The sequence below is a fragment of the Triplophysa dalaica genome, chromosome 15 (genome assembly GCF_015846415.1).
Source record: "Triplophysa dalaica isolate WHDGS20190420 chromosome 15, ASM1584641v1, whole genome shotgun sequence".
NCBI lineage: Eukaryota > Metazoa > Chordata > Actinopteri > Cypriniformes > Nemacheilidae > Triplophysa > Triplophysa dalaica.
The window spans coordinates 10,441,332-10,468,542 of record NC_079556.1 but is presented as its reverse complement, the minus strand read 5'-3'; the positions used below and the strand labels follow the sequence as shown (position 1 = coordinate 10,468,542).

Genomic DNA, 27,211 nt, shown 5'->3' with positions numbered 1-27,211 from the left:
CATTTCACCTGAACCTGAGCTATGCTCGAGCGTGCTCAAGTGCGCGCCAGGGGTCCTGATGGTTTTGTTAAACGTCATTTTTCCTTGCTGTGTCCCATTGTTGCCTGAATAAAAAAGGCGCACTAACACCTTTCATTGCGTACGGCTTTAAATGCGTATACGTATGTAAAATGTGCTGCTTTGTCCACGTTTTTTTTAAATACTGAGAAGTAATCCTTTCATATTTTGATTCGTTTGGTATAATTATTCCACGGGTCCTTTAAGGCTCAAGAAAACAGGTTTGGCAGGTGTATCGGAAGTTTACACTATCATTTTAACTTACCTGCGCTAGGTGAGCGTGCTTAAAAGTCAACTCGAAACTCCGAGAAGACTCCGATACTGGTGAATAAAGAGCGGTTTTGACCAAAGTAAGTAGAAAAGTCGGCTTTCCTTTTCCTCTTTATCTGTAAGTTAAGTCAGCTTGTTATCCGGTCGATTCAAGTGGGCGGAAACGTTCAAACGTACAATGGACTACTTTGTTACTATTTTGTAATTTTATTGTTTAAAGTGATATTCTTATTTTGTCTGCGTTTTTCTGACAAGCACATGTAAAATATCATGTTAATAACCAAGTTAAAGTGTGAAATCACACATTCATTATTAAGTATGCCATCATGTGATTCTGTTTGAGCCTTAAAGACTTTTGTAAGGTGTATATGGAGGTTCATTCAGATTTCTATATGATATTCCAAACTATGCTTGAAACAATATTTGCAGGAAGCTTGCCTTGCTATTCAGAAATGTTCTGCACTTGACAAGGGCATTTGTTTTTGGTTTGCATTTACATTAAAGTGTGTGACAGCAGCTGATGTAAATACCATCTTCGGATGACGTACTGTGTCTCCTGCATGCCCTCACGTGGTTATGATAAGCATAATACAGTTCCATCCTTAGTATTTTTCCAGAAAATAAATAAATGTATCCTCCTGTATATAATATCTCCACCTTACTTTCAAGCAGAAACAGCTTTCACTACTTGTCATGATATGGATAGCTTTATTAAATTCCATTGGCTTTGTAACATGCATGTTGAGCAAGACATGGAATGACTGTAGGAGCCAAACATGTTTACAAACTGGTTTGGGGATGATGTCTGACGTCCATCATTGCTAATAAATCATACCTTATTTACAGAATAAATGTCAGAATCTTACCATTTGCATCCATTGTATCTGAACCACCTGTATCCACAATGACCTTTTAGTAGTATCTTCTGGGCTGCGTTTCCCGAAACCTTCTTAACGCTACGTCGTTCTTAAGTTATACGTTAGGCTGTACCTTATCGTTAATACATGTTTCCCGAAACCTTCTTAGTTAAGTTTACCTTCAGTGAGTCATACTTTCGTAAGGTTGGTCTGGACCACTCTTAGCTATACCTTATGGCCTTTGATGGTTCATACGGCTATGCAAAACGCTTTTATACATCGCAGTTTAATTTCACATATCAAATTTAATTTAAAACTCTATTTAGTATTACATTTACATTTTTACTTAGTTTTAATTTTACAAATAAAATACTCTGGTTTAATACACTCCGTGTAGGCTATTGAAGTGTTGTCATGATTAAAATTGTCATACACTGATGGTTGTTAGCTTTTAAAAACACCCTAGGCACTCCAGCTGGCAAAACATTTGACAGGTAAGGCATAGTCTACATAAAGGGAATAAAAGTTATGGGGAGTTTGGTCAAACTATTGCAGCGAGACAGCGAATAGTTGTCTTAAAGAGTAAGTAGCATTAGATCATGAAAATTACATTTCATCAAGTGTGTTATGTTGCCGTGTTTGAAAGTAAGCAGTCTGATAAGTTGTAAGTCCGAAAGTGAATAAATAAGTTAAAGGCTTGAAAAAAGGGAAGTCGACTATGAAATCACGCAAACGAGACGTGAACGAGTACCGCCGCGTATCTACGTCACTAGACATAGTCCCCACCTACGTTTTGCTGGGAGTGCCGCAAAAACTTCACTCTCCTCCCCCAAAACACTGTCGCTGGTTTGTGATACTTGCCATCTAAAACCTGTGTTCTACGTTGTGAAACTAAATGCGTCTTATTTAAACTACCAAAGGAAGAACTTCTGAGAAACAATGTTTACAATTCATTTTCAAATGACACCAAAGGAGTATAACCCCAGGGTTTTACTGTGCGGTCATCATTTCACTGAAGATTGCTTCAATAATCTTGGCACGTTCACTTCAGGATATGTTAAAAGACTATCCTTGAAAGAGGTGGAAATACCAACCTTATTTGGACCTGTTAGCTCCACCGAATCACAACCTCTATGTGTGACTATTTATTTTTGTCTGAACTTCAAGAAATATTTGTGTACCTCATGTCTGTGTTTAGCTAATGCATTTAATGCTAACATTAACATGTACCGTTATTTCTGGGGTATTACAGTTTGTGTTTATCTAGCTATGAACTAGGCTATTTTTTAAGTGTTCTATGTATTATCTACTATCGTCTTTGGATGTTCCTTCGTCAGACTAGGGCTCAAACTGGTAAGGTAAAATCCATGCAATCTCTGTCTTCACACTGTATATAATATGTAACCTGTAAACCGTAATCCAGCAATGATGGTGGAGGCGGTCACCGGAGAACATTCAACAACTTTTAATCAAAAACAAACCACAAAACGAAAGTAAAATGCCGCCAGCTCCCGCACGGTCGACTGCCGGCCACAAAAAACATAATAAAACATATCATAAAATCTAGGCCTGGTTCTCTCTCGTTGTACACTCGGGTCGCTCATCCTTTTATTGTTCCGATCTCCTCCAAAGATATTCATCTTCAAACACCTCCAGAAAGCTCCCCACGGCATAAAAACGAAGAGCCGCTATGCAGCAGCTGATCGAGGGGCTGATCGAGGCGTTGTTCCGTCAAGTTTGTCTCAACAAAGTTGGGCAAACAAGATGAAAGAGCTGCAGAATTTGCTCCCGTGGCAGGCCTAATTTGTGTAGAATTTTCTCTTCTGACATGGTAGCCAGGGGACTAAAATGTTCTCCAATGAAATTGTGCAAATAAACGAACTGGCTGGTGAAATTACACTGCGATGTAGAAAATCTTTTTGAATAGCCGTATGAACCATCAAAGGCGATAAGGTATAGCTAAGAGTGATCCAGACCAACCTTACGAAAGTAGTACTTACAGAAGGTACAATTAACTAAGAAGGTTTCGGGAAACGCGTATTAACGATAAGGTACAGCTTAAGGTATAACTTAAGAACGACGTAGCGTTAAGAAGGTTTCGGGAAACGCAGCCCTGATCATTTAAAACTTACTTAACGGAATAGATCAAACAAAATTTATTGACCCTCGTGTCATATCAGAATGATTTTTCGGTTGAACACGAACAAATATTTGTCATTAGTCATCTTTTTATATGCACTCAAGATGATGAGGCTTTAAAAAATATACACGTCCTTCATTAAAGTTACTCAAACGACTGTATTCTGGAGCGAAATGATACGTTTGTAAGTAAAACAGGTGTGTTATACTTCAGTATTTTAGCGTTACTCTTATGGAACTTTCTGGAACTTTGAGCGCTTTTTCTCCATTTTGCCGAATCGTTCTCATTGCTTAATAGTTCCACTCCGTGCCGATCCATGACAGCCGGTGCGTTAATGGTTTAATTTTTCACCGCAGGATTGATATCAGAAATTGTTTGAATGAAAACACAAACGCTGCCTTGGTAACACAAGAGACTGAGCTGTAACGCCTTTGTGCGCATTCATTAGGACGATTCAGCACAGTTAGACAACTGTGCCCCGAAAATTCGGTCCGAGAACAGTTTGTAATCGTGCCATGTCGAACCAGGCTCACGTGGAAACATAACTTTAACTGTTTCAGAGTGTTCTTAACGGTTCAGTCCGATGGTGGAAAAGCGCTCTCTGATGTAAAAGCCAATGGCACTCCATGAATTTTGAGCTTATTGAGCGAACCTGAAATGTGACCAGTTGTCATATGTATGTTTTGTATTGAGACACAAAATTAACTAGTCAGATTTGAAGTTGTTTACGTTTCAGTTTTGCAAAATAAACTCAAAATATTTATTATTTTCTATCACAAACGCATCATATTCATAAATTATATTTTCATTTTTGTTTAAACTGTTTCTTTAACGATGATTCTCGAACCTGGGTGAAGTTGTTTATCTGAACTATTAAAACTGCCCCACTGTAAGTGTCAGCCACAGTACAGAATTCAACTTTTCAAATTAATCCTGTGTCAAAATTTAAATTGGCTCTCATCACAGAAGATGTTTGTGCTCTCTCTCCGAATCAATGCTGCATCCATAATTTTTCATTATCTCCAACTACAAATTAAGATATAATTGCGCTGTCCCAACTATTTGCATTTTACATGCTTTATTTTGCTAATCTTAATCAGTTATTTGCTAATTACAGACTAATATATCCTGTAGATCTGCGTAAGCAGTAATTATTTGTACAGTAGTAATCAGAAAAATTATATTCTCATTGTTACGCTTGATATGACGGCTGCATTTAGTAGTTTACCTCCTCTGTATGACAGCACAGGTTTTTCAGGCCTGAGGAAACTGGAGTGGAAAACAATATCCGCCATTATTACCTGGGGACACCCTACTAGGGTCCAATAAAAAAAGTTTTGTTGCTACCGTTCCACGTCAGTTTTGTGGGAAGATAACTGTTAATTATACAAGTTTATATAACGGCTAGTTCCGGTCCTCTAACCTGATTGGCCAGCTAGAGATGCAAGAGTGATATCAAGATATTGATGTTTTGTGGAATGGCTGGCTTTCCATAATGTATCAGTGATGATTATCAACAAGCAAGTGATGTTGTGCTAAATATCAACATTGTTGCCTTTGTGATATTGCTAAATTTTATAGTACACATTATTTTTGTTTTTCAAATGTTAGGGCTGGGCGATATACGGGGTCATATGGAATGCCGGTGTGTATTTTTGTTATGAGATCATTTTTGATATACCCCGTAACTTATTTCCCGTCGCAATGCTGAACAGCTGCACAAGTATAGCAATTGCAAGTTACGTTATATTAAGTAAACTCACAAACAAACATTTTCTGGGGACACGGTGGCTTAGTGGTTAGCACGTTCGCCTCACACCTCCAGGGTTGGGGGTTCGATTCCTGCTTCAGACTTGTGTGTGTGGAGTTTGCATGTTCTCCCCGTGCCTCGGGGGTTTCCTCCGGGTACTCCGGTTTCCTCCCCTGGTCCAAAGACATGCATGGTAGGTTGATTGGCATCTCTGGAAAAAATTGTCCGTAGGGTGTGAGTGTTTGAGTGAATGAGTGAGTGTGGGGGCCCTGCGATGGGTTGGCACTCCATCCAGGGTGTATCCTGCCTTGATGCCCGATGACTCCTGAGATAGGCACAGGCTCCCCGTGACCCGAGGTAGTTCGGATAAGCAGTAGAAAATGGAATGGAATGGAACAAACATTTTCTAAAATGATCGTGTTCCCCTCATATCTGCTCTATATAAGCATATATAATATGATGTGTGTTTAGTTGGAACCGTTTCTCTATATGGTATGATGAGAAATAAGGGGCAGTAAGGAGGATGACAGCATGATCCGATCGCTTTCCTCTCACATATCTAATTTAAGCCTTTGTTTAATGATTAAAAAATATGATTTCAGGAAATCATGAATCTATTGTGACTGTGTAAAACACAACAGACATCACATGCATGTTATAATGGTACAATTGTTACTATCTTGTTTTAAACTATTAATTTCTGGGTGGATGCTACTACCTCTTTAAGTTGGGAGCACCAGTGCTTAAATATAATGTATACAAGTTATGTATACTTTGCCTGCTATTCACTTGTTAAAGAATTCTGAACTTTGCAGTGATAGGGGATACTTTTACCAGGACAGTATAAAAGGGCATTTTAGGTCAATCAACAGCACTATTTCCTCTCTCAATCAGTTGAAAATGTGGTTAAAAAAACAGAGAAACCGGTATAAATTTGGAAAACACTGTTATATAAATTTTTGGTCATACTGCCCAGCCCTATGTTCTGATAAGATGTGTATTACACTGTATATAAGAGAACTTAAAAAAGTACAGACGCTTCAGTTAAAAGTTCAGGTGTCATGGCCGCTTTTTGTGACTATGAATGTTTGAATTCACATTTCTCAGTGTGATGTCTTTTTTATTAATACATTATTTTTTTTCAACCACAAACACATGTATTAAAGCTGCAGGCGGATAGCAGAGAAACAGGGGATTCTTGTACCACAAAGGAATGAATCAGAAAAAGACCCAAGGCTCATATTCAATTGCTCAGCTGACATCTGACAGTAGTGTCTTAAATTTAGCATGATCCGCTGCAATGCATGTGGAGCACGTACGAGAAATGGTCTGGTTCACAGATGCAATCTCTTGCGATCATTTACTCTCCTTTATTGTCATGTAAATAGTTTGACATAACATTTCCAACTAATGTTTGTCATATTGCGTATGTTAAAAACCTTATAAGTTGAATGTAATCGATTTATTGAGTAAAGGGGAAAGTCTGTTTATGGAAGTCATGCCACATGGCAGCCATGTCTGCAACGCCTCTGAGCATCTATTTCAGACATAGCTGGACCACATTTACATTTAGTCATTTAACAGACGCTTTTATCCAAAGCAACTTACAAGTTGGGTAAACAAAATTAAAATTTTTGTTGGATATCACCACAGTCCTATCTAGTTAAATTAGGGATGCACCGATATGTACATTTTGGCCAATAATGATAACCGATATATTGGCAGATACACAGTATCTAAATATGAATAAAAAATTCACTAAGACTGAAACAAAAGGCAAAAAGTGGACATCTGCTTTCATTTGAAAACATTCACTGCTGAAAACAAGGTAACCATTAGTTCTCTTTTTCATGTGCCAAGCCTACCCTAGTTAACGGCTCTTTAACCTTCATACTTTTCCAGTATATTTTTAATTTAATAAACAAATTTAAGATGTTTTTCCAGAGTAACCCAGAATTTTTCATATACAAGAATTACTTAATAGCGACATGTCTAACATGTCTCATTACAGAAACCATGCAGACAGCAGTCGGGTTCATACAAAATGCTTTTGTTCCTATTATTTACACATTCATAAATATTTTTCTCACTGGACCTACATCAACAACAGAAAGACAGTACTGTACTATATTTTAACTGTCATTAACTTCGTGCAGCTGAAGAAGTTTAACCAGAGGAAATTATTTATGATTATCACCTATAATATATTGGCCTAAATTTTATTATCGGCAGATACGATAACATTAAAAATGACCATTTATTGGCCAAAACAGATATTGCCGATAAGTTATCGTGCATTCCCTAACTTAAAGGAGCTGTATGTAATAATTTTACTGTATTAAATCAAAACAATACCTTAATATGTTAGTAGACATTTAGAAAACATGCTAATTTATTGGTTTGTCCAAAAACAATGCTATAGAGCCAGTTATTCCACTCTGAAATGTGCTTTCGTTACAATGTATGGACAGATGTGTTCATGAACAGGGTTTATGCATGCCGAAGCAAACTCTACGTGAACCATGACCTTAGTATGTCCTTTTATTAACATCTAGCTTAAAGGGATATGTCACCCAAAAAGGAAAACCAAACAGATTTCATCCCCCATTGACTCCAATATTATTTATTTTCCCTGATACAGCAGTAAATGTTAATATCTGTACTGTACTGTAATATATTCTAAAAGCTTTTAAATGTGGAGCAGAAGTGTGACTAAAAAATTAATTTGTAAGACAATACAACATCTCAGTTATAAAACGGATTTGTTAGAATTTGTATAATATCTGTAGTAGACTTATTCTCAGTGCTTCTGTCAGATGAAATGACTACAACTCCAAGGCCGGCAAAAGTGTTTGTTTGTTTGTTTATTTTCACGTAGCATGCCGGATATCTTAAAGAGACATTGCTAAGTGTTTACTAATGTACTTTAAAACCACGTCATGAGATCAGGTTGTTCTTGATGTGATGACTCACGCACCCATTCTTTTATGATGTGGATTTGACAGAATGTCTCATGGATGAGATGTCATTTGACACAAGTTGCTTACGTCAAGTTTTATTTGTTAACTACAGTCGGCAGATCAGATTTTCAAGCATGTAACACTGTACATCAAGAGCCGTATGACAAATACGAGGAGAATTTACGTCATTGGGGAAAACAAGGGAGAGGTGTTACCAGCCACAGCCTGGCATTTAAGGCTACGATGTATATGAGAACGCGAATGAGCAATTATAATAACAAAACGGTATTTTATTAAGACATTTTTTATGAGGCCTGTCTTTATGACTTTGCTTAAGGGTTGAGTCATACAAAGTTTTGTTCCAATGCACTTTCACACGCCGTGTGTTTTATTTTTCAAAAAGCCACCCATGTGGCTTTTCTTTTCACGCACTGTTATAAATGGTGCAGTGTTTACATGTTTTGAAAATAAATCATGTTCGGAACTGCACTTTAAATGTTATGTATGAGGATTAAAACAGAACATGACCTCTGTCTTACTTTTTATTTTGGAAATGATTGTGAATGACAGTGAATCAAGGCTTTGTTAGTCATCTACTAGTTCATGTGATGTTGTGAACATTGGATTGTGTTTGAACTGGGAATACAGGGTCTGATGTCTTTTTTATTAGTGCCTGTTAGGGCGAATTTGCTAAGAACAAACCCCTTATTTCAAGCAACTTTCTGCACCGTTTGTTATGTTTGCTGCAGTTACTTTACAGCACAATCAGAAAGCAGATAAACTTGGGGTTGGGCCCTTGGGACTTGGGCCGGTACCTCCTAGCAACGACTTGAACATTAGCTGCATTGCACCATGAACAATGTGCTGCCATTGTTTTAGGGTAATGATTGGGAAAGTCTGTCTTTTTGTGAATGTATCGAACCGTGTGTGGAGTGCATATTGAGTTACAGAATAGTGGTGGCTGTCCTGTTATCAATATAAAGGGATTGAAGCAGGTGTTTCCCTGGTGCACAAGATAATTGTCCTGTCAATGTGGCTGGTTTTGCAAGAATCCAAAACCTCTTTGAATTAACCGCAGAAAGGGAGCTCCTGCCAAAAGCAATTCAATCCATCCCATAATATTTAGTTTATTGAAAGTAAGGTGTTAATTTATGCTGCAAAACGAGGGTGTGGTAGTAAAAAAAAATACTTTTATAGCTTTTGTTTTTACCTTTGTTTGGATATATTTGACGAATGTTCGTTTTCTTTCTATTGAATGTCAACCAAGAAAAATAAAATGTGTTTGTGACGAGGGCAGCAGAATTCTACATAGTTGTACTTTCCTCACTTTTGTTTTTTACTGATTTACTGATATTGCAGGTTTCATTCGTAGGCATTAGAGGGATAGTTAACCCAAAAATAGTTGTGTCCTCATTTATTCAGCCTCATATTGTTTAAAACCTCTACATGACTGTTTCCTTTATGGGACACAAAAGAAGATACTTGAAATGACCCTACAATGGAAGTTAAAGGGAAGTAATGTTCGTCAAAATATCTTCTTTTGTGTTCTGCAAAAGGACGAAAGTCATACAGGTTTGAACCAAAATAAGGGTGAGTAAATGTTTAAATTTTTGGTTGAATTATCCCTTTAAAGTATTATCTTTGACAGTCTTTCTTTCAGTGTCACAGTTGGGAAGTCCCCCTGGACTGCCTTTTTTTAATAAATATAAAGGTGAGGTTCGGGTGGTTCGCATGTTAGCGATTCAAATATGCTCTCTCTAGCATTGTGATTGTTCGGATGAAATAAACATGCTCCTCCCAAACATACGCTTACAATTATGTCTGATGTAATTAGAGCAATTATCTATGGTGTCATAAACAGCCTATTTGTACATGCTGACAGTTGACGCGTTACTGAATAAAAATAACAATTTGTCACACTAAGATGGTAAAAGACGTTAAATAGAGAAATAAATTGTGGTGATGACATATAACCGGTGTGCCAGCTGTATAACAGGTATCTTAAAATACTCTGCATCCTTGAAATAATTTTGAGGTTTATAAGATGTTTATTGTAATGCAGATGTCATTAGAGAATGGCTTGCGCATACTAAAAATGAAAGTATTCAGGGAGACGCACGTCATCTGACGTTTTAAGAGGCTACAGTGTGACGTAGTGCACTACATACAAGCACGTGTGTCTAAATCATGTTTCCTCTGGTGTTTACTTTTAGTGAATAACCCGATACCAACAAACCTCAAGTCTGAGGCCAAGAAGGCCGCTAAGATTCTCCGAGAGTTCACAGAAATATCCAACAGAATGGGCCCTGACAAACTTATCCCAGGTAACTTAAGCAAATTCTATATTTTGTAATTCAACACTCATACAGTTTTGATGTGTAGCTTAAAGGTCTAGTCCAGTGCATGAAATTAGCAGCATTTACGGGTGAGGTTGCAAATCGCAACCTTATCGCAACCTCGCCATTAGACGGCTCACTCTACCGCTACCCCCCTTTCGAAGCACTACTGACATGGGACTAAGATGTCGTTACGTTTTCACTTGTTTGCCGAAGGAGATAACATATTTACGAAACACTCTGTTTAGGGGTACTGTAGAAACAACATTGTGAATTCCACGCAAGGGGACCCGCAGTGTATGTAGAGAAATAGCTCATTCTAAGGTAATAAAAACATAACGCTTCATTATGTGAGGTCTTTTTACACCTCTGAACACATGGTTATTTAAATTAAATTATATTGCATTTTGTCAATAGATCCTCCAAAAACTACAAACTGGCCCTTTAAGTGTCTAAATCTTAAGTTGCCCTAGTTGCATTATATTGCCTGATACCTTAGTTGCATTGCCCGATTTAATTGTTTCAATAACTGCACTGATGGCAGACACAACTGCTTAAAGACTGATGTCATCTATGTACATGACATGACAGTATTTCAGTCGATCCATTGCCAAGTATCTGTTCATGCACGTCGTCGACAAGTGACATGAATACATTCACACAGTGACTTCAGCTCAGGCTACCCTTACATCTCGGGTTCCTAGTTTCTAAATGCAAGATGGATTTTAAAACCGCTTGTGCAATTGTAATATCTTGGTCCTTTCTGTTTTTTTCTTTTCAACAATGTGAAACCAGCCCATGTCATTGCCAAGGCTCAGGGTCTGGCCATCTTGTCCGTCTTTAAAGCAGGTTTTATGATCACAGCGAGGGGCGGCAGTGGGATAGTTATCGGGCGACTCGCTGATCAAAGTAAGTGGATTTTTTTGACCTCATTGCTGACTTTAACACGTCGACGTTTACCCCGGTGTGGAATAGATTTGCTTGCTTAGGTCATGTAATTCTAAGCATTTATCGTTTTGCATAAATATACACAGTTTAAGTTCTCATTTTGTTGAAACCAAAACTATTATGATGCAATAGAGCAATTAGAATAATTAGGGAAGTTTGAAGGGTTTGAAATGATGGATGTGTGGCAGCTGCCTCAGCAACATTTAAAACTGAACAAACAAAACACTCCTATGGGTCATTTAGAGCCTTTTGTTTCTGCACTGTTTTACCCTGTTTGGACAATACCAGTTATGATAAAAAAATACAAAATCTGATGCTGTATATGTTGGTGTGAAAAGGATGATATTGGAGTAAATGACACATTTAATGTTTTGAAAAGAACCTTTTAAATCAGGGCAGCGAATTTTATATAGTCGTATAATAGTATGTAATATATTGGCATGTGTTTACGTAAACAACACAGTGAAGGAGATACAGGAAAATAAAAGCGAGTAAATAAAAATAAAAGCAACGTGAAAATATGTATATGAATACCACAAAATAAACAACTGAGGAGCGAGGAGAATAGATCATAATATACATTTTAAACAACATTTTGAATTAAAAACTGTCCAATGCACCAGTGTTTTTCTTTCTTTAAATTGCATAAAAAAATCAGTCATTTCAATCTTGTAACTTTTTTCTGCTGTTCTTGCTAAAGGATGGTCTGCTCCTTCAGCCATTGGTATAGCTGGACTCGGTGGAGGTTTTGAGATTGGCCTGGAGGTGAGTTCTGGTGCATTCTCTGTTTCTACACACAGTTAGTATGGCACTTTACTCTTAAAATATCTTACGGTTAATAGTAATTGAATATAAGGTGATGATAAACTAGTTTTTGACACCCCAGAATATATGGCGCGGTCTGCCCTTGCCCTTAGAGCAGTGCTTCTCAAACTTAAAAGTACCCCTTTTTATAATTTTTTTAAGCCAAGTACCCCTTGAGCAGACTGCAACATTTTGCATTAAAATACACTGAAATGAGAGTCGGACAGTTATTATATCTGATGCCCCGAGGTAGGTTTATTGCTTATAAACATTTCTGTACGTAGCTTTATGCAACTACATAAATCATGTTTTTACATTTAACCGCAACCTCTCCTAACTTACATTATTTTGCACCCAGAGACTTCCCCTGATTCCGGGTCCGGGCCCAAAAAATAATTCTTATAAATTGAAATGCGTTTTAAATTTATGAATTAATTTTTATGCATATTTGTGTAGTCCTAATTTCATATAACGATACAACTATCATAATCTATTGATTTATTGATTTTCATTGTTTATTCCTAAATTTCAGTACCCCTTTCAAAATTTCAAAATCCAAAGGACCTCTGGGGGAACGCGTACCCCCATTTGGGAACCACTGCCTTAGAGTTATTGTTTATCGAGCAAACATACCTTCAACATATGCCTTGTTTTTAAATATAACCTCTTTTATAGATATGTTAACATAAGATAACATGATAGCATAATGATAAGCTTCTTTATTTAGCTATAACCCAGTATCTTTTTTACTAAATTATTGGTAAGTTAAAAAACAAATTGTCATCTGTTTAGTTAGGAGCGATATATGGATCAGGCACTGGCTTCATTATTTCTCTGTGTGTAAAGTGGATCCACAGGTCTCCGAGACAGGAAATCACAGTTTCCAGGGTCCAGTTAAGGTCATTTGTTAGAAGGCAGAGAAGTTCCACTTTGTTTTCCCTGACCTTGAGAACTAGTGCGGATGAGTAATTTGTGTACAGTGCGTTTGTGCATTTTGACAGTCCTGATTAATTTCTTGAACAGCCTTCAGGCTCAATGGTTAGCGCTGTTCTGTCTTTCGTCAAATAGAAACACACCTGATAAGTAGAAAATGAATACTGTTAGCATTGATTTTATCTTTAAGTATAAAGCTAAGGCATGTAAAACTTAACTGCAAGTGGCTTCTGCATTCTGAATAAACAGAAATAAAACAAAATTATTGTTTTGTCACCATTCAAAGAAGGAATATGTAACATTGAATTTGTAACTTGTTTTTATTAAAGTTCAGATTTTGTGCATGAAAGAACAAAAACACACTTTAAAACATTCTTAGATTATGCTGGGATCACGGTTTCAACTCTCATTTTCTTTTTTCACCAGGCATCAGATTTTGTCATCATCTTGAACGAGAGGAGAGCTGTGGATGCATTCAGTAAAGGGGGAAATCTCACTCTGGGAGGAAATTTCACTGTGGCTGTTGGCCCTGTTGGCAGGTTAATGTGATGACATCATAGGGCAACAGCCTGTTACCAGGGGGCAGTAGAGAGGGCAGTTTTTTTTTTATTCGTTATTAAATGTGCTTCCATGGAAAAGAAGGAAATAGAGATTCTCAGATTGTAATAGTGTGTGATGCTCCACTACTTAAAACACTATGATTAAATACATTATGATTAAAAACTGAGCATCTTATCAATAGACTAGAAAAAATTAACTGTCAAAGCATGAACTGTGGAGCTTGTTCACTTCACAAAGGATGTTTTGTTTAATTTCTACAAAAAAGCTGTACAAAACTAAAACAGCAGTCTGGTTCAGATTTTACCAGCAATAATAGAGTAATTCAGAATTTGACAAGCACGAGCCTGCATGCAGAATACTGTGAAAATTATACATAATGACAGGTGTCCATACTGTACATTAGGAGCTTTTGAGGAGTGTTTTTAATGATAGTGCATTGATATAAAGTAAACGTTTGGTTGTACTCTTTAATCACAGATTCTGCTGTGTTTGTGCTTATGTGGAAAAAAAACCTTTCTGTTCTCACTGAATTAATTGTTGTTTATAGATCTCTCCAGAATAAAACGGCAAGCAATATTGAACTGTTGTCTGCTGGTGTACAGTAGCTTTAAAAACTAGAAATAGACATTCCATTGAATGTTTGGTATGTTTGATTTGTTGGTTAGGATTAGATCAAAGTTTGATTTGGTTTAGCAGAGACTATTATTGGGTGTAAGAGTTGAAATTTGTCCTTTTTTTCAATAGAAACTTCTACTAGGATACAAATTCTACTCTTCGCAATTACAACTGTATTAAATTATTTATAATATAAGAATATATAAATATAAGAAAAACTAGTTGGGAAATCAAAATATTTGAGAATGATTTGTTTTCACACAAGTGACAGTTAAGGGGTTTAGGGTCGGGGCTTTATTATGTAGAAAATGAACATGATAATGAACATTACATGTAAGACCCCCCCCCCAATTTTTTTAAAATAATATAATCAAATATTTATCTACATATAGAATATATAGTCTATCTGACTAAGCATTTTTTACAGGAATTTGGAGGCAGATGTGGCTATACGGAGCACAGCGGCTGTTTACTCCTATTGCAAATCACGGGGCCTCTACGCCGGCGTGTCTCTTGTCGGCTCTTACCTCATCGAACGCAAAGACACCAACCGAAAGTAAGAACGTGATATGGTCATCTGTTTAAGTCACACCTTGACCAACCTTTCTTTTTCATTGTGTATGTGATTTCAATAGTCAAGTTGTATTTATATTTTAGTTTCAATATCCAACGGAAGATTTACTTTCTTTATTAGGTTCTACGGGCAGGAGATTCGTGCTTCTGCTATTCTGAATGGAGATGTGGAGCCACCACCCGAAGCATATGACCTGTACAGCATTTTGGAGGACTACAGAGAAAAATATGCCGAGGATTGGCAGAACAAAAACACGAGGCCCTCGATGCACAAGCAGGTTAATGTCTTTGTTTTGTTAACAGGCTCTTTTTTTACAGTTTCATTTTTATTATCTCATCTGTTTTAAAACTTAAATGTCTTACAGACATAAAGGCAGTCATTGAAAGCCTGTAAGACTCTTTCTTCTTCAAAAGAAGATATTTTCTGAAAGTCACAGTGGATTTGTGTTCAGGGGAAGTCAATAAAGCCAATGTTGTTCGGTTAACTACGTTCTTTAAAATCTATTCTTTAGTGTTCTGCAGAAGACAGAGGGTCATGCAAATTTGGAATGAGTTGAGGGTGAATAAATGATAAAAAAATAATTTTCATTTGTGGGCGAACTTTCACTTTAATGAGGAGAAAAGTAGCATTATCAAAAAAACTATACCCCTCAATTACGTTTTGCTTATACTGTGAAGGTTATTTATCTTTGCGCTCTGTTGAAACTATTAATTTTGAATAACTACATCATTCAAAAAAAATGTAACCGTTTACTTTATATACAAATGAAAAAGTTCAATTATATTTACTGATGCATTTTTTTGTTAATACAAATCATTTACTGTAAGTCAGTTATACAAGAAGCACTCAGAAAACTCCATCAGTACAAACTGCATCATTATGAAAACAATACACCTAAATAAAACATGACAGAATAATCTGCAGACATGGTGTTTCGACACATAAGATAGGGATTGTGTGCTTTATTTGATGGCTGCTATAAATCATGCAACAATAAATCACTGCGCATTACAGTAATATATGCCTGCCACTCTTCACTTCGTATTTTTAGCTATGGCAAAGTAAACATGAAAATATAAGAACATGGCTTCGATAACCTGAAAAAAGGGCTCGCCATACTAACTAGCATGTCATTTAATAATTTACATTCATTTATTTAAAGGCACAGTTTTTGATTTACAGCAGCCACTAGTGTTGTATTATAGATTTGCAACAAATCGCTCATTCCAAACAGGACGTGGCCACCATAATACAAAAAGATGTTGTTTTCATGTTGACACATGGAAGAGATCATGCTGGCATTAGAAAGACTGTAGAAAAAGCGGTGACTTATTTATTACTTAAAATAAAAGGTCTGTGGATCTTAAGGATAAAAATAAGGATAAAGGTCATGCAGGAGCTAGGACCTGCGCTAATATTATAAAAACTTTCCAGCAGAGACCCGTTAGGACCCACTGTACTAATGCTTTCAGCAGAGATACTCGTATATATCTATGGAGAGACTTTCCAGCAGAGAGTCGTTGGAGAGAAAGATCGTCTTAAAATCAGGAGGTTGATTTGATTCGGATAACATTAGTAATACATTCGAGTAACATTGTTTTTTCAGTATGTTAGAACCAAGATATGTTTTTGTTTTTGTACTAATATTGGCTGTGTGACTGAGCAGTATTGAGCGTCATCGTTTATCCGGAACCGCTTTAATATTGTACTTGTCCAGATAAGAGAGAGAGTGAGAGCACGTTGGCACTAAAACTGTAGCGAGAGTGCGTTTTACTCTCTTACTCAATGATGAGTAAATTTACATTTAATCCGCGGGTCACATGCGTTCCAAACCGAAGAGTATGATCCATACCACTATACCACAGGCGAGAGGGACACGGAAACACGCGTTGTAGAGTTGTTTGTCCGTTAAGGGCTGTTGTAAAAAACATGGCGGCGAATTCAATGCATGTAGATATTTATTCGAAGGTATTAGAAACATAACGGTACATTATATAAGGTCTTTATACAGCTCCAAAGAAATAGTTCTGTATATTATATTGCATTTCTGTCAATAGATCCTCCCAAAAACCCTGCATTGTTCCTTTAAGTGACGCTATATGTTTTTACACTGTTTTACACTGATCCATGTTGTGGATGACTATTACTTTATCAATGAAATGTAGCTTCTTTGAAGCAAAGGTTTTTATGACTTCAGTGCCAGTCTCTGTTCATCTAGCTCACTTGGCGAGAGACAAGCCTGTTGATATATATTTGGGTGTTTCTGTTTTCACAGTTGAGTTCAGCACCAGCTCGACCGAAGCCCCCCACGCAGAGAGCTGCCTCCTCTTACACACCCAGGCCAGAGGGTAAGATGCTCAGTGGCCTCTCATAGCTGCACTCTTTAAATCTTTCACCGGAGAAATATGGCGACAGACTCGGGGTCAATAGCTTAATCCTCCCAGTAGTTCAGACTCTGAGTCAAAATTTTCACTGACCCCGAAAAAATCAAGCTTATTCTATTAAAAAGAATGTAACCGCACCTAAAATACATGTTAAAACATTAGTAATGTGTTGTTTAAACGTGAATATGAACTTGTTTTCTTTACAGTTTTGAAGATATGAAAAGGTGCAAAGGTTGATGTCTTTTTGTGCCGTTTTAATTTTCTGGAAGTAAATGCAAATAAAAAAACATAGTGTAATAAACTTCATTAAAAGGAAGGAAGGATACGGGAACCGGCAGACATTAAACACAAAGTTTTAATGTAAATAATAACAGCCGGCGGCCCCTCACGGACGACCGCCGGCGAAATAACATAAACAACAAATATAAATATAAATACAAACGTAAAACAAGTTCGGGCCCGGTCCTCTCTCCTCGACGGTCCGGTCGCTCGTTCCTTTTATATGCTCCCATCTCCTACGTGATTCGAGGCCGGTGTGCGCACAGCTGGCGCTAATTCACAATTACTCACCGGACTCGAACCACGGTCTCGCCCCGCCTACTCTACTACATACCCCCATCACCCCTCACAGGCCGGGGGTACCCCCGCGACTGCAAGCTCCCTCCCCCTCCTTCGGGGGGGATGGGGTGGGGGGTATGCAGCGACGAGACGAGACAACGGAGACGGGTGCCCTCGGAGCGACCGGAAAGAGAGAGGGGAGAGAGGAAAAAAAAAATTAAGTCCGGTTCCCCGACATGCTGCCGCTCGTTCCTCAACCAGCCGGAGTACTCTCCTTCGCGGTGCCTTGCGGTGGCGCTGGGGCTTCGGTGGACGGCTCGACCGCGGTGGCGCCTCCTTTATCTGGGAGTCGGGGCGGGCTCCCCGTCCCCTGCTCCTCCCCCTTGGGCGGACGGACGCAGGCTCCGGCCTCTGGCAGGCGGTGGCCGCACTCGGCACTTCCGCCTCCTGCTCCTCCCCCTCGGGGACGGACGCAGGCTCCGGCCTCTGGCGGACGGCGGCAACCCCCCCGCTCCCGCTTGGACAACAGCCACCCCACCTCGACCCAGGGGCGCGGCAGCAAAGGTCGCCGTTCCACCGAAGCTTTGACGGTGGCCGCACTGTGCACTTCCGTTTCCCCAGAGCCACCGCTTCGGGCAGCCACTGGCGGACGCCCTTCGTCCGCGCTGCCCGAACTCTCCGGCACCGCGAGGCCACTCGGCGGCGAGGACTCTCCGACAGCATGTCTCTCCTTCCTCCCGGGTTTCGGCACCACTGTAATAAATCTCCATAAAAGGGAAGGAAGGAGGCGGGAACCGGCAAACATTTAAACATTTAATAAAGTAATATAACAGCCGGCGGCCCCTCACGGACGACCGCCGGTGAACAAAACATGAACATAAATATAAATACAAACATAACATAAGTTCGGGCCCGGTCCTCTCTCCTCGACGGTCCGGTCGCTCGTTCCTTTTATATGCTCCCATCTCCTACGTGATTCGAGGCCGGTGTGCGCACAGCTGGCGCTAATTCACAATTACTCACCGGACTCGAACCACGGTCTCGCCCCGCCTACTCTACTACACATAGTTTAAAAACATACCTGTAAATTTAGAAAAACTGAAAATAGTTTTCAAGTGGACTTAATTTTTCCATGGCAGTAATTTTATGTTTCAGAAAACGACATTAAACATTACCTTCACATTATTAAAATCTTATTTTGAATATTCTTTGGAATAATAGGTTAAATTATATATAAAGAAAGTTTTTTTGCTAAAAAATAATCCAGTGACATTTGGAATGAATGTTTTTTAAAGTGCCTCATTTATGGTTGATGTGTTGATAAAAGCTTATTTTTTTCACAGCTTCTCGAGCTGTGAAGCCTTCTCTCTACCCAAATTTAAACAGCTGGGATACGGAAAGCTCAGGTAGGTGAAGTTCAGCGTGGACCGTTTTAACTGACAGATGTTTGCTCTGAGGATTCTGTTATTACAAGATTCACACACAGCTATTAAAACTATGAAATCATATGTTTAACTTTTATGCAAGTATGCTTTTCTCAAGTAGGCAACCTTGTTCCTATTGTAAATAAGTCGCTTGTCTGTGACAAATTTGAATAAGATGACAGAAGGGGATTTGACTGTATGTTTTGCACGCCACCTCGCGCGTTCAAGCATATTATCAAGCGAAATATCTTGACAAAAGAAATCATTTCTTGTTGTATATGATGATCACACACAACAAGAAATGCCACAGAGAGTAAAGAAGACAATGTAGCCACGCATATCAGTCGACATTGATAAATTATAAAGAGGATTAAAAGTTCTACAGTAGATTAGCGACGGTTAATTAAATCACAGAAATGCATGAAAAGAAACACCCGATGCTGTGTGAGATCCTTTGAGCAGCTCAGAGTCTGAGGGCTGATTTGTGTTCTCCTCAACTCAACTACAATAACAGTCCCATTTATTTTCATTTGGCTCCTAAAGGCCCGTGTTTAAAGTTGAATTATGGGGATTAGACAAAAAAAACGCACAACGGCGTGGCTTCCCTGCCCTGATTCGAAGAAAGCCGCTATGACTGGATGGGAAGAATTCATAAGAAGCTGTGAACTGCAGACTGGATATTTTCCCTTTTCTGTCAACTAGGGAAAGGTCTGTGTGCTCTTTGCCATGTCAGAAGTCAGCAGAAAGACAGACACATTCTTTCCCACAGACAACTTGAGAGTGTCATCCTTGAGGGGAGAGATTTCAAAAAAGCTATTGCTAATAGATGGTGTGTGGATTCTGAATTCAGTTTGGTTCTGTTAGCCTTTCAAAGGCATTCTCTTTTTGATCAAGATACCCAACACAGCACAGGAAGAACAGTGATATCAACGTGCATAATGTGGGGTCTTGCTGGCTTGCACAACTGCATTTTATAGAGAGTGATTGAATGATGCTGAGAGAGAGGGCGATCAAACATGTTAGGGCTCATGTAAACTAAAGACACATTCTGTGCAAAGTACGATTGGGTGCCAAAGCAAAGACGTTCTTGAACAGGCGGCGACAGTCAAACATCATACCGCAATTTGATAAACATTAACGATCTTATCTTTTAACCCAGACGACAGCATAGGTTGCTTGTCACTTCCCTCAGATACAACCTATTTAAGTGTTCACTAAATAAACAGGGCTACCGGCAGCAGCAAATATCAATATGACTGAAATCCTAATAATGACATTACGATTATTTAACATGATTACTCACTGACTTTTGAAACAAATAAGTAACTTGTCTTTTTATTGGAAAAAAAAGCTTTATCACTGTAGATCTTTGCAAATTGAAATGCTTTATAATTTTGAGAATTATAAAGAAATAAGACTAATTGCACATCCACACCTATATCTAAAATGCATATTTTACAATAACATTTACTCTCAATATCCTGTTGGAAATCGCTGTATATTATTAATCATATACAAAGTTTGCTTGCATAAACTACATCATCTGACTTGAAGAATGAAAACAGATTATCTAAGCCTTCAACCAACAAAATTTAAACTTAACTTTACGTTGGTTATCTAAAGTGTCTACCATATGTAGTGGAAAAAGTGCTTGGTAAGGGATCATGTAAAAAGTATACACATTCCATTTAAACAAATACGCATTTAGGTAGCGTTAGACAAACGTCATTTCACAACACAACACATTTGTTGCTTCAGAGTGCGCTTTAAAACTTAAATATAGACGGTTTCATCAGACGCATGAAGTAAACTTCCGGTCTGTGTTTGTTGATAGGTCTAGCTAATGGCTGATAATATAATATGTTACTTTATAAAAAAAATATTAAATAATCAATTTGTTGATTTTTATTGTATATTAATTTTATTAAATAAACATTTGGTTGAATGGGTCGTATAACTGTCGCATTTAAGTTTAACCAAGTAATGGGTGTTCTACTGGTAACCCAAAATAATACTGAGTTGGCATACTTTTAGGGCCCTATTTTAACGATCTGAAACGCAAGTGTCAATGCGCGAAGCGCAAGTAACTTTGTGGCGGGTCTCGGCGCTGTTGCTATTTTCCCGGCGGGATAAATGGCTCTTGCGCGTGGCGCAAATCTAAAATGGGTTGGTCTGAAGTAGCTTCATTATTCATAGGTGTGGTTTGGGCGTAACGTGAAATAAACCAATCAGAGCGTCATCCAACATTCCCTTTAAAAGCAGGTGCGCAAGTTCCATTATGGATTGCTTTTAGAATGGCGTATTTACCAGGCGCAAAAATATGAGCACGCTCAACTTAACCGGTAAGTTGAAGACTAAGGTTTTTAATGTACTTACATTATGGTAAAGGTGATTTCACAGTCTTTTTTTTCAGTCTTTCAGTTTTTTAGTCGATTTTTTTCCCTGGTTCTTGACGGACAAACCAATTTGTCAGATGTCCTTATATACATATATGTCTTGCCACTATTGGGCAAACAGGTCTGATCCTTAATTACTACAATTAGCCTGAATAATTTATAAGCTAGATTTATGCCTATTTTTTGCGCGTTGTGTACGCTATACATTATGGTCAAGCATGCGCCCTTAAAATAGCATAATGAACAACGCGCAACGCGCCACTGACTTTAGACTAGGTTTTTTCTGGTCAGTGGCGCAATTGTTTAATGGAACAGCAAAATAGCCCTAGGGATTGTTTGCGCCGGAACACGCCAACTTTTTTGCGCTGAACCGCCCAGGGAGCGCAAGTTCATTCACTAGTTTAGCGACGTGCTTCTGTGGAGGGAAAAGCGCGCTTTGTGCGGGTGCAAAATAGGAATGACACATGCGTCGGTGTACAAAGTCAATTGCGCTGGGTGCAAGATAGGGCCCTTAACTTGCTAGCTAATGTAACTAAATTCTTTTGTTTGTTATCAGAAATGATCTACAGCGACTTTGTTGTTTGTGGATGTGTACCGGTGGTAAAGTTTGGACCACAAAAGCGTTTTTTTTTTTAAGGAGAAGCACATGCTTCCATTTATATTCTAAATGAAAACAGTAATACTTTGTTAAAGAGCAAGCCACTTTTATCAAAACTGCTAAAATTGAAGATCGAAAGCACAACATTACTATGCGCATTTTAGTATCAGCCTGATAGTCAGCCTGAGTTATGAGAATGAATGGCTCATTTCACTAATTTCCTGTGTTTAGCTATTTTTGTCACTGTTTATTCAGATACTAAATGAAGATAATTGGTTTAAATGTGCACGTGCCTCAGCATGATCCTCTGGATGGTTTAACTGCAGTAGACAAAGTTTCATTGTTTCATTTGAAAAAAAATCAAATCCCTCTGTGCTCCTTAATTACCGGATTTTACCAAATTATACGTTAATATTCCGCTGGGTGATAATAGTCATTCTAAATCATCAAATGCCTGACAGCCTAAATAAAGGGTAGAGTTTCGATTGACAACTTTACTGGGAAAATTTGCGGTTTTCTTGGATAACGTTTGTCAAATGCACTAAAATACCAGTCGACAGCATTCATTCAGCCGGGGAGAGATCATACATCCAATTGAAGAACCAAATGAACCAGAACCATATGACGGACTGTGAAGGAAACAGATTAGCCACAGTTTGCCAACAAGCTGACACTTATTTTAACAACACTAGTTGTTAAGAGTTCAGGAATTATTCCGGATAAGCATGACAATGTCTGTTTTGTTAAAACGCTAAACTGGATAAGCTTTTGAAATTTTAGGAAAACAGATCTGGCCTACAGGTCAGTACTGGATGTATCATGTCAGATGCTGTGAAGGTGATTTGTGTCATTCTGTTACAATAGCAGCACAATATGGAATTGTCAAATTAATAAGATAAAAATTCTGTCATCATTTACTCACCCTCTTGTTTTTCAAATATCTTTAAGATATTTAACTTTATTTAGATATTTACCAAACCACGGCGGTACCCATTGACTTACATTTGTTTTGTGTCTATGCAAAAGATGTCAATGGGTACTGCCATTGTTTGAAAGATTTTTTTTGAACATCACCTTTAAATTCATGGTTCATTTGTATACGTGTCCACTTTCAAATAGGTTGCAGATGTGTTACTAGACAGAGGCCATAATATCTGTTGACTGCAGTTTTTGGAAGACAAGTCAAAAGATACTTATCTTCTGTATTGCTACAATGGATTAAAGTCCCTGGGTGTGTGTTATTTTACAGACAGACTCATCTGTGAAATATTCAATCTGGAAAACTCATTCTTCACTTGTTTCATTAACATGATGGTTATTGTTGCCGTAAATAATACAGTCATTTAGATTGATCCCTGGCCTTTGGAAAAGGTGTTTAGAGAACCATCTATAAAGGGAAGCGGCTCGATGAGATTTTGATTTGTTGTCTCTACCGCACATGTCGTATCTGTTCTCGTGTTTTCGAGACATGTACAGCAGCTGTTGTGAAGGTTTCTCTGAATTGATTAATTTTTTTTTATTTGGGTGTAAATTTGGCCAACACTTATCCAATATTACTTGTATTGCATTTGTACACAAATATTTATTTCCTGGGTGTCTGATTTTCATTTCATTTTCATTTGCATTCCACAAGGCATTTTATACATGCTAGTGATTATCTTCAGGTACATCAACTATCTGAATTTGAATGCGTTTACAATATTCTGATAGGGCTTTGTCAATGCTTGAATCTCAGATTTGTAAAGGTGACTTTTAAAGACTTTTTTCGATATTGTGTGTACAAGAAAACCACATAGCTCAGATGTCACTTCTCTGCCAAAATACACAACCCCTAAAGCCCTGAAGAAACTCTCTGGATTGTGTTGCTGTCTAACGCCCGGCTTGTCATGTCTTGCGTTGTGGTAGCGAGAATGAACATAATGTCGAATGGATGCAGTTATTTTAGGATACAAGTCAAGAGCATTAAGCATGAAAAACGGCTCGACTTGAGCTCTTGGCAATGCCCGAGGTTTATTATGAGTCAGGAGATTTCAGAGCAGGTGCCAACAGTTTGGAAACATTCCACCGCTGTCTGATTACAAATCTCTTATTTGTTGGTAAAAATCCACCCAGCAACACCGGCCTCCGGTTTAGTGGTGGTCAGTGTGGACATTTTTTTTACAATATTTTTGTTACATTTTAGAATAAGGTTGTATTTGTTACCATTAGTGAAAAGCAACATGAACAATAAGCAAAACAGTATTTGTTATTCTATGGTTAATGTCAGTACAATTGTTCATGTTCCATGTGCATTGCCTATTTTTTTGCATTACCTTTAAATTAACATGAACTAAGATTAATAACTGCTGAAGAAGTATTGCTTATTGTCAGTTCTTTGTTATGTTTTATCTGTATTTACAAAATCATACATTGAAAAGTCAAAAGGGTTGAAAATGTTGGACATATATCATTTACTCCAGAGGTGTAAAGTACTCGAGTATTTTTACTTAAAGTTGTAAGAATTTTGCAGTAAAATATCCAAAAATCATGTTATATATTTTCAGCTGAGTACTTACAATATCTCAAATGTTTCCAACTGCTTTTAAGTCCTGAGAAAATCACCATTCTAAAGAGTGGACCGGGGCAGTTTAGTCACCTGTCAATATAGCACCCACGTGACACTGTCGTAGACAGATGCGGAAGTAGTTTTTACATTCACTCCGTCTAGCATTATTGCAAATGATGTAGGTATGTTCAAAATAACTTTTACTGTGATTGATTTGAACACTTAAAACTGCGCAGTGTTCACACCATCGAATTGGACAATTAATGTAGGATCTATGACTAATAGTTTAGTTTTAAACCTTACATTACTCTAATGAAGTAAAATTATTTCATCAAACGCAACATTTATTAAACTTTATTAATTTACCTCTTCCGCTAACATGATTTCTTGTTCACGTCTGATTGCTGTCTTACCCTCAGCGGTGGAGTTGAAGACAACATATCCCATCATTCCACGCTCCTACACAGCGTCATCAAGCTACGGGATTGTTGATGTTTTGATCGTGCGCCCTCTAGCGGCAATTTCTACAAACTGTACCTTTAAGCACATTTTTCAAGTTTATTGGAGTGTTTCTACTTGGGGAAAGTTTACTTCACTATATTATTATATACAGCATTAAACAGATATCCACTACATTTAAATATATTTTTACGTTTTTAACCTTCAATACTTACAGTAAATATTCCTACATTTAAAATCTACTATCATACTATCATACTAAAGTAAATCCATTTTTGAGTTAAATTACTGGAGTAAAAGTAAAAAAGTACTAAGATATTAATGTACTTTGTTATGTTATACATTCACATGTATTTATCAAATATAGTTGACACAGGCTATTCTTTATAATGTAGGGTAGTAAAATCACTCTGATAAAGTAAAGATTCTTGAGAGAAATACTTTACACCTCTGATTTACTTTCTTTTCATGGCCAAAAGCAAACAAACATTGAAACGTTTTTTCAAAAATATTCAAAAAAAATGCATACTTGTTTGGGACGACAGGAGTGCAAGTTAAGAGAGTCACACAGTCAGGAGTTTGCACAGTTGTTTATTTCTTATGTTGATAGACAGATACAAAAAGGGGTATTGCCCCCGGCTCACAGATACTATCTGGAGAAGTTAATTCTCTGCGTAACCAGCCATTAGAGTAAGTGCTGGAAAGTTTGTGATGTGTGAGGTAGGATACAATGTGTGTAAAGTGTGCCACTTTACTGAGCCTATTGGCAACACTGTTTTAACAGAACACATGCTGCCCTCTAGTGTTTTAAATTTGATATTACCATATATTGCCTTTATAGTATTTTGGCAGTAAATGTGCATTCAATCAAAAGCTTTGTTTTTATACTTTTTTGTTGCTTGTACATTCTCAACCGGAAAGTTTTAACATATACTGTTTTTCCAACATGTTCACTGAACGTTTTCTGTTGTATGTCTGTTAGTCTAGTGCTTTGTTTTATCAAATTATAATTATTATTATGCTTCAGTAATTTGTGGTCCTCAATGATTTCTTTACTCTGCTTATAGGTCAAGCATCAGGCGGATCTCTGGTGGTCACAGCCGTGCATACGTTCACAGGTCAGCAGCCCGGGGACCTGAGCTTTGATGTAGGTGACCGCATAACTGTTATTACCCAAACGGATTCTCAGTACGACTGGTGGGAGGGCCAACTTAGAGGACAGGTTGGGATCTTCCCTGCCAATTTTGTGTCCTACAGCTAAGGGCACTTACAAGCCACTAACAGTACAAACAACTCTGACAGTGAGGACATCTGGCATTGAAGGTTTCTTGTGCTCTCCACGGTGTGAAATGAATATATATATTTTTAGAAACACTCATGGTCTGTATTTCCTCAAAGAGTTTATTTTGAAGGGACAACATTGTGTTGTCAATGTCATAACCATTGGTGAATAACTTGGCTATTTTATGTTGGTAGTTACTGGTTAATGGGTCGTCCGTTATTAAGGCTTTGCTTAGAGCTATTGTTACCATATTTCTTTCTAAAAAGGGAGTTCTGGTTTAATATATTTTGTTTTGATGTCGTCGGGAATCACACTCTGAGCACTCTTTATTTTATCCAGACAGTAATTATGATTGAAACGCATTACAATGAAAGGTTTGGTATTTGAAGTGTAATTCCTGCTGGTATTTGAATTATGAGCACAATGTTTTGTTTAGATAAAAGCACAGGCACACTGCTATTCACCACTTGTGCATGGTTTCATAAGCGTTTTCAAGCTTTTAAATGTCTTAAGACTACCAAAACGTGCCTTGCTATAGATAAACTGTACAACTTTTGAAGTGCCCAGCTACCTTAAACAGTTTTGGCCAACTTCGGTTTGACAAACTGTTGTTTGCTCTTGAATAATGGAGACTGTACTGTTTCTTACTGCTATTTGCACAAATGTCATTCTAGCATAGATTAATGTATTTTGTATTGTTTGTAAATACTTTGTCGAAATGTTCTAATAAATGGAATTTGTCTATAAAGCAAACGGATCA

At 37.8% G+C, this 27,211-nt stretch overlaps 1 protein-coding gene across 1 annotated transcript; it reads left to right on the top strand.

The window, feature by feature from the left end:
* The first annotated feature begins 109 nt into the window (after window positions 1-109).
* sh3yl1 (SH3 and SYLF domain containing 1) lies at window positions 110-27,208 on the top strand. The gene is made up of 10 exons (XM_056767827.1): window positions 110-407; window positions 10,248-10,358; window positions 11,166-11,279; window positions 12,019-12,083; window positions 13,482-13,594; window positions 14,659-14,787; window positions 14,926-15,082; window positions 17,081-17,153; window positions 19,091-19,153; window positions 26,237-27,208. Coding segments are annotated over exons 1-10 (1,020 nt in total). The 5' UTR covers window positions 110-406; the 3' UTR covers window positions 26,431-27,208.
* The last annotated feature ends 3 nt before the right edge of the window (window positions 27,209-27,211 follow it).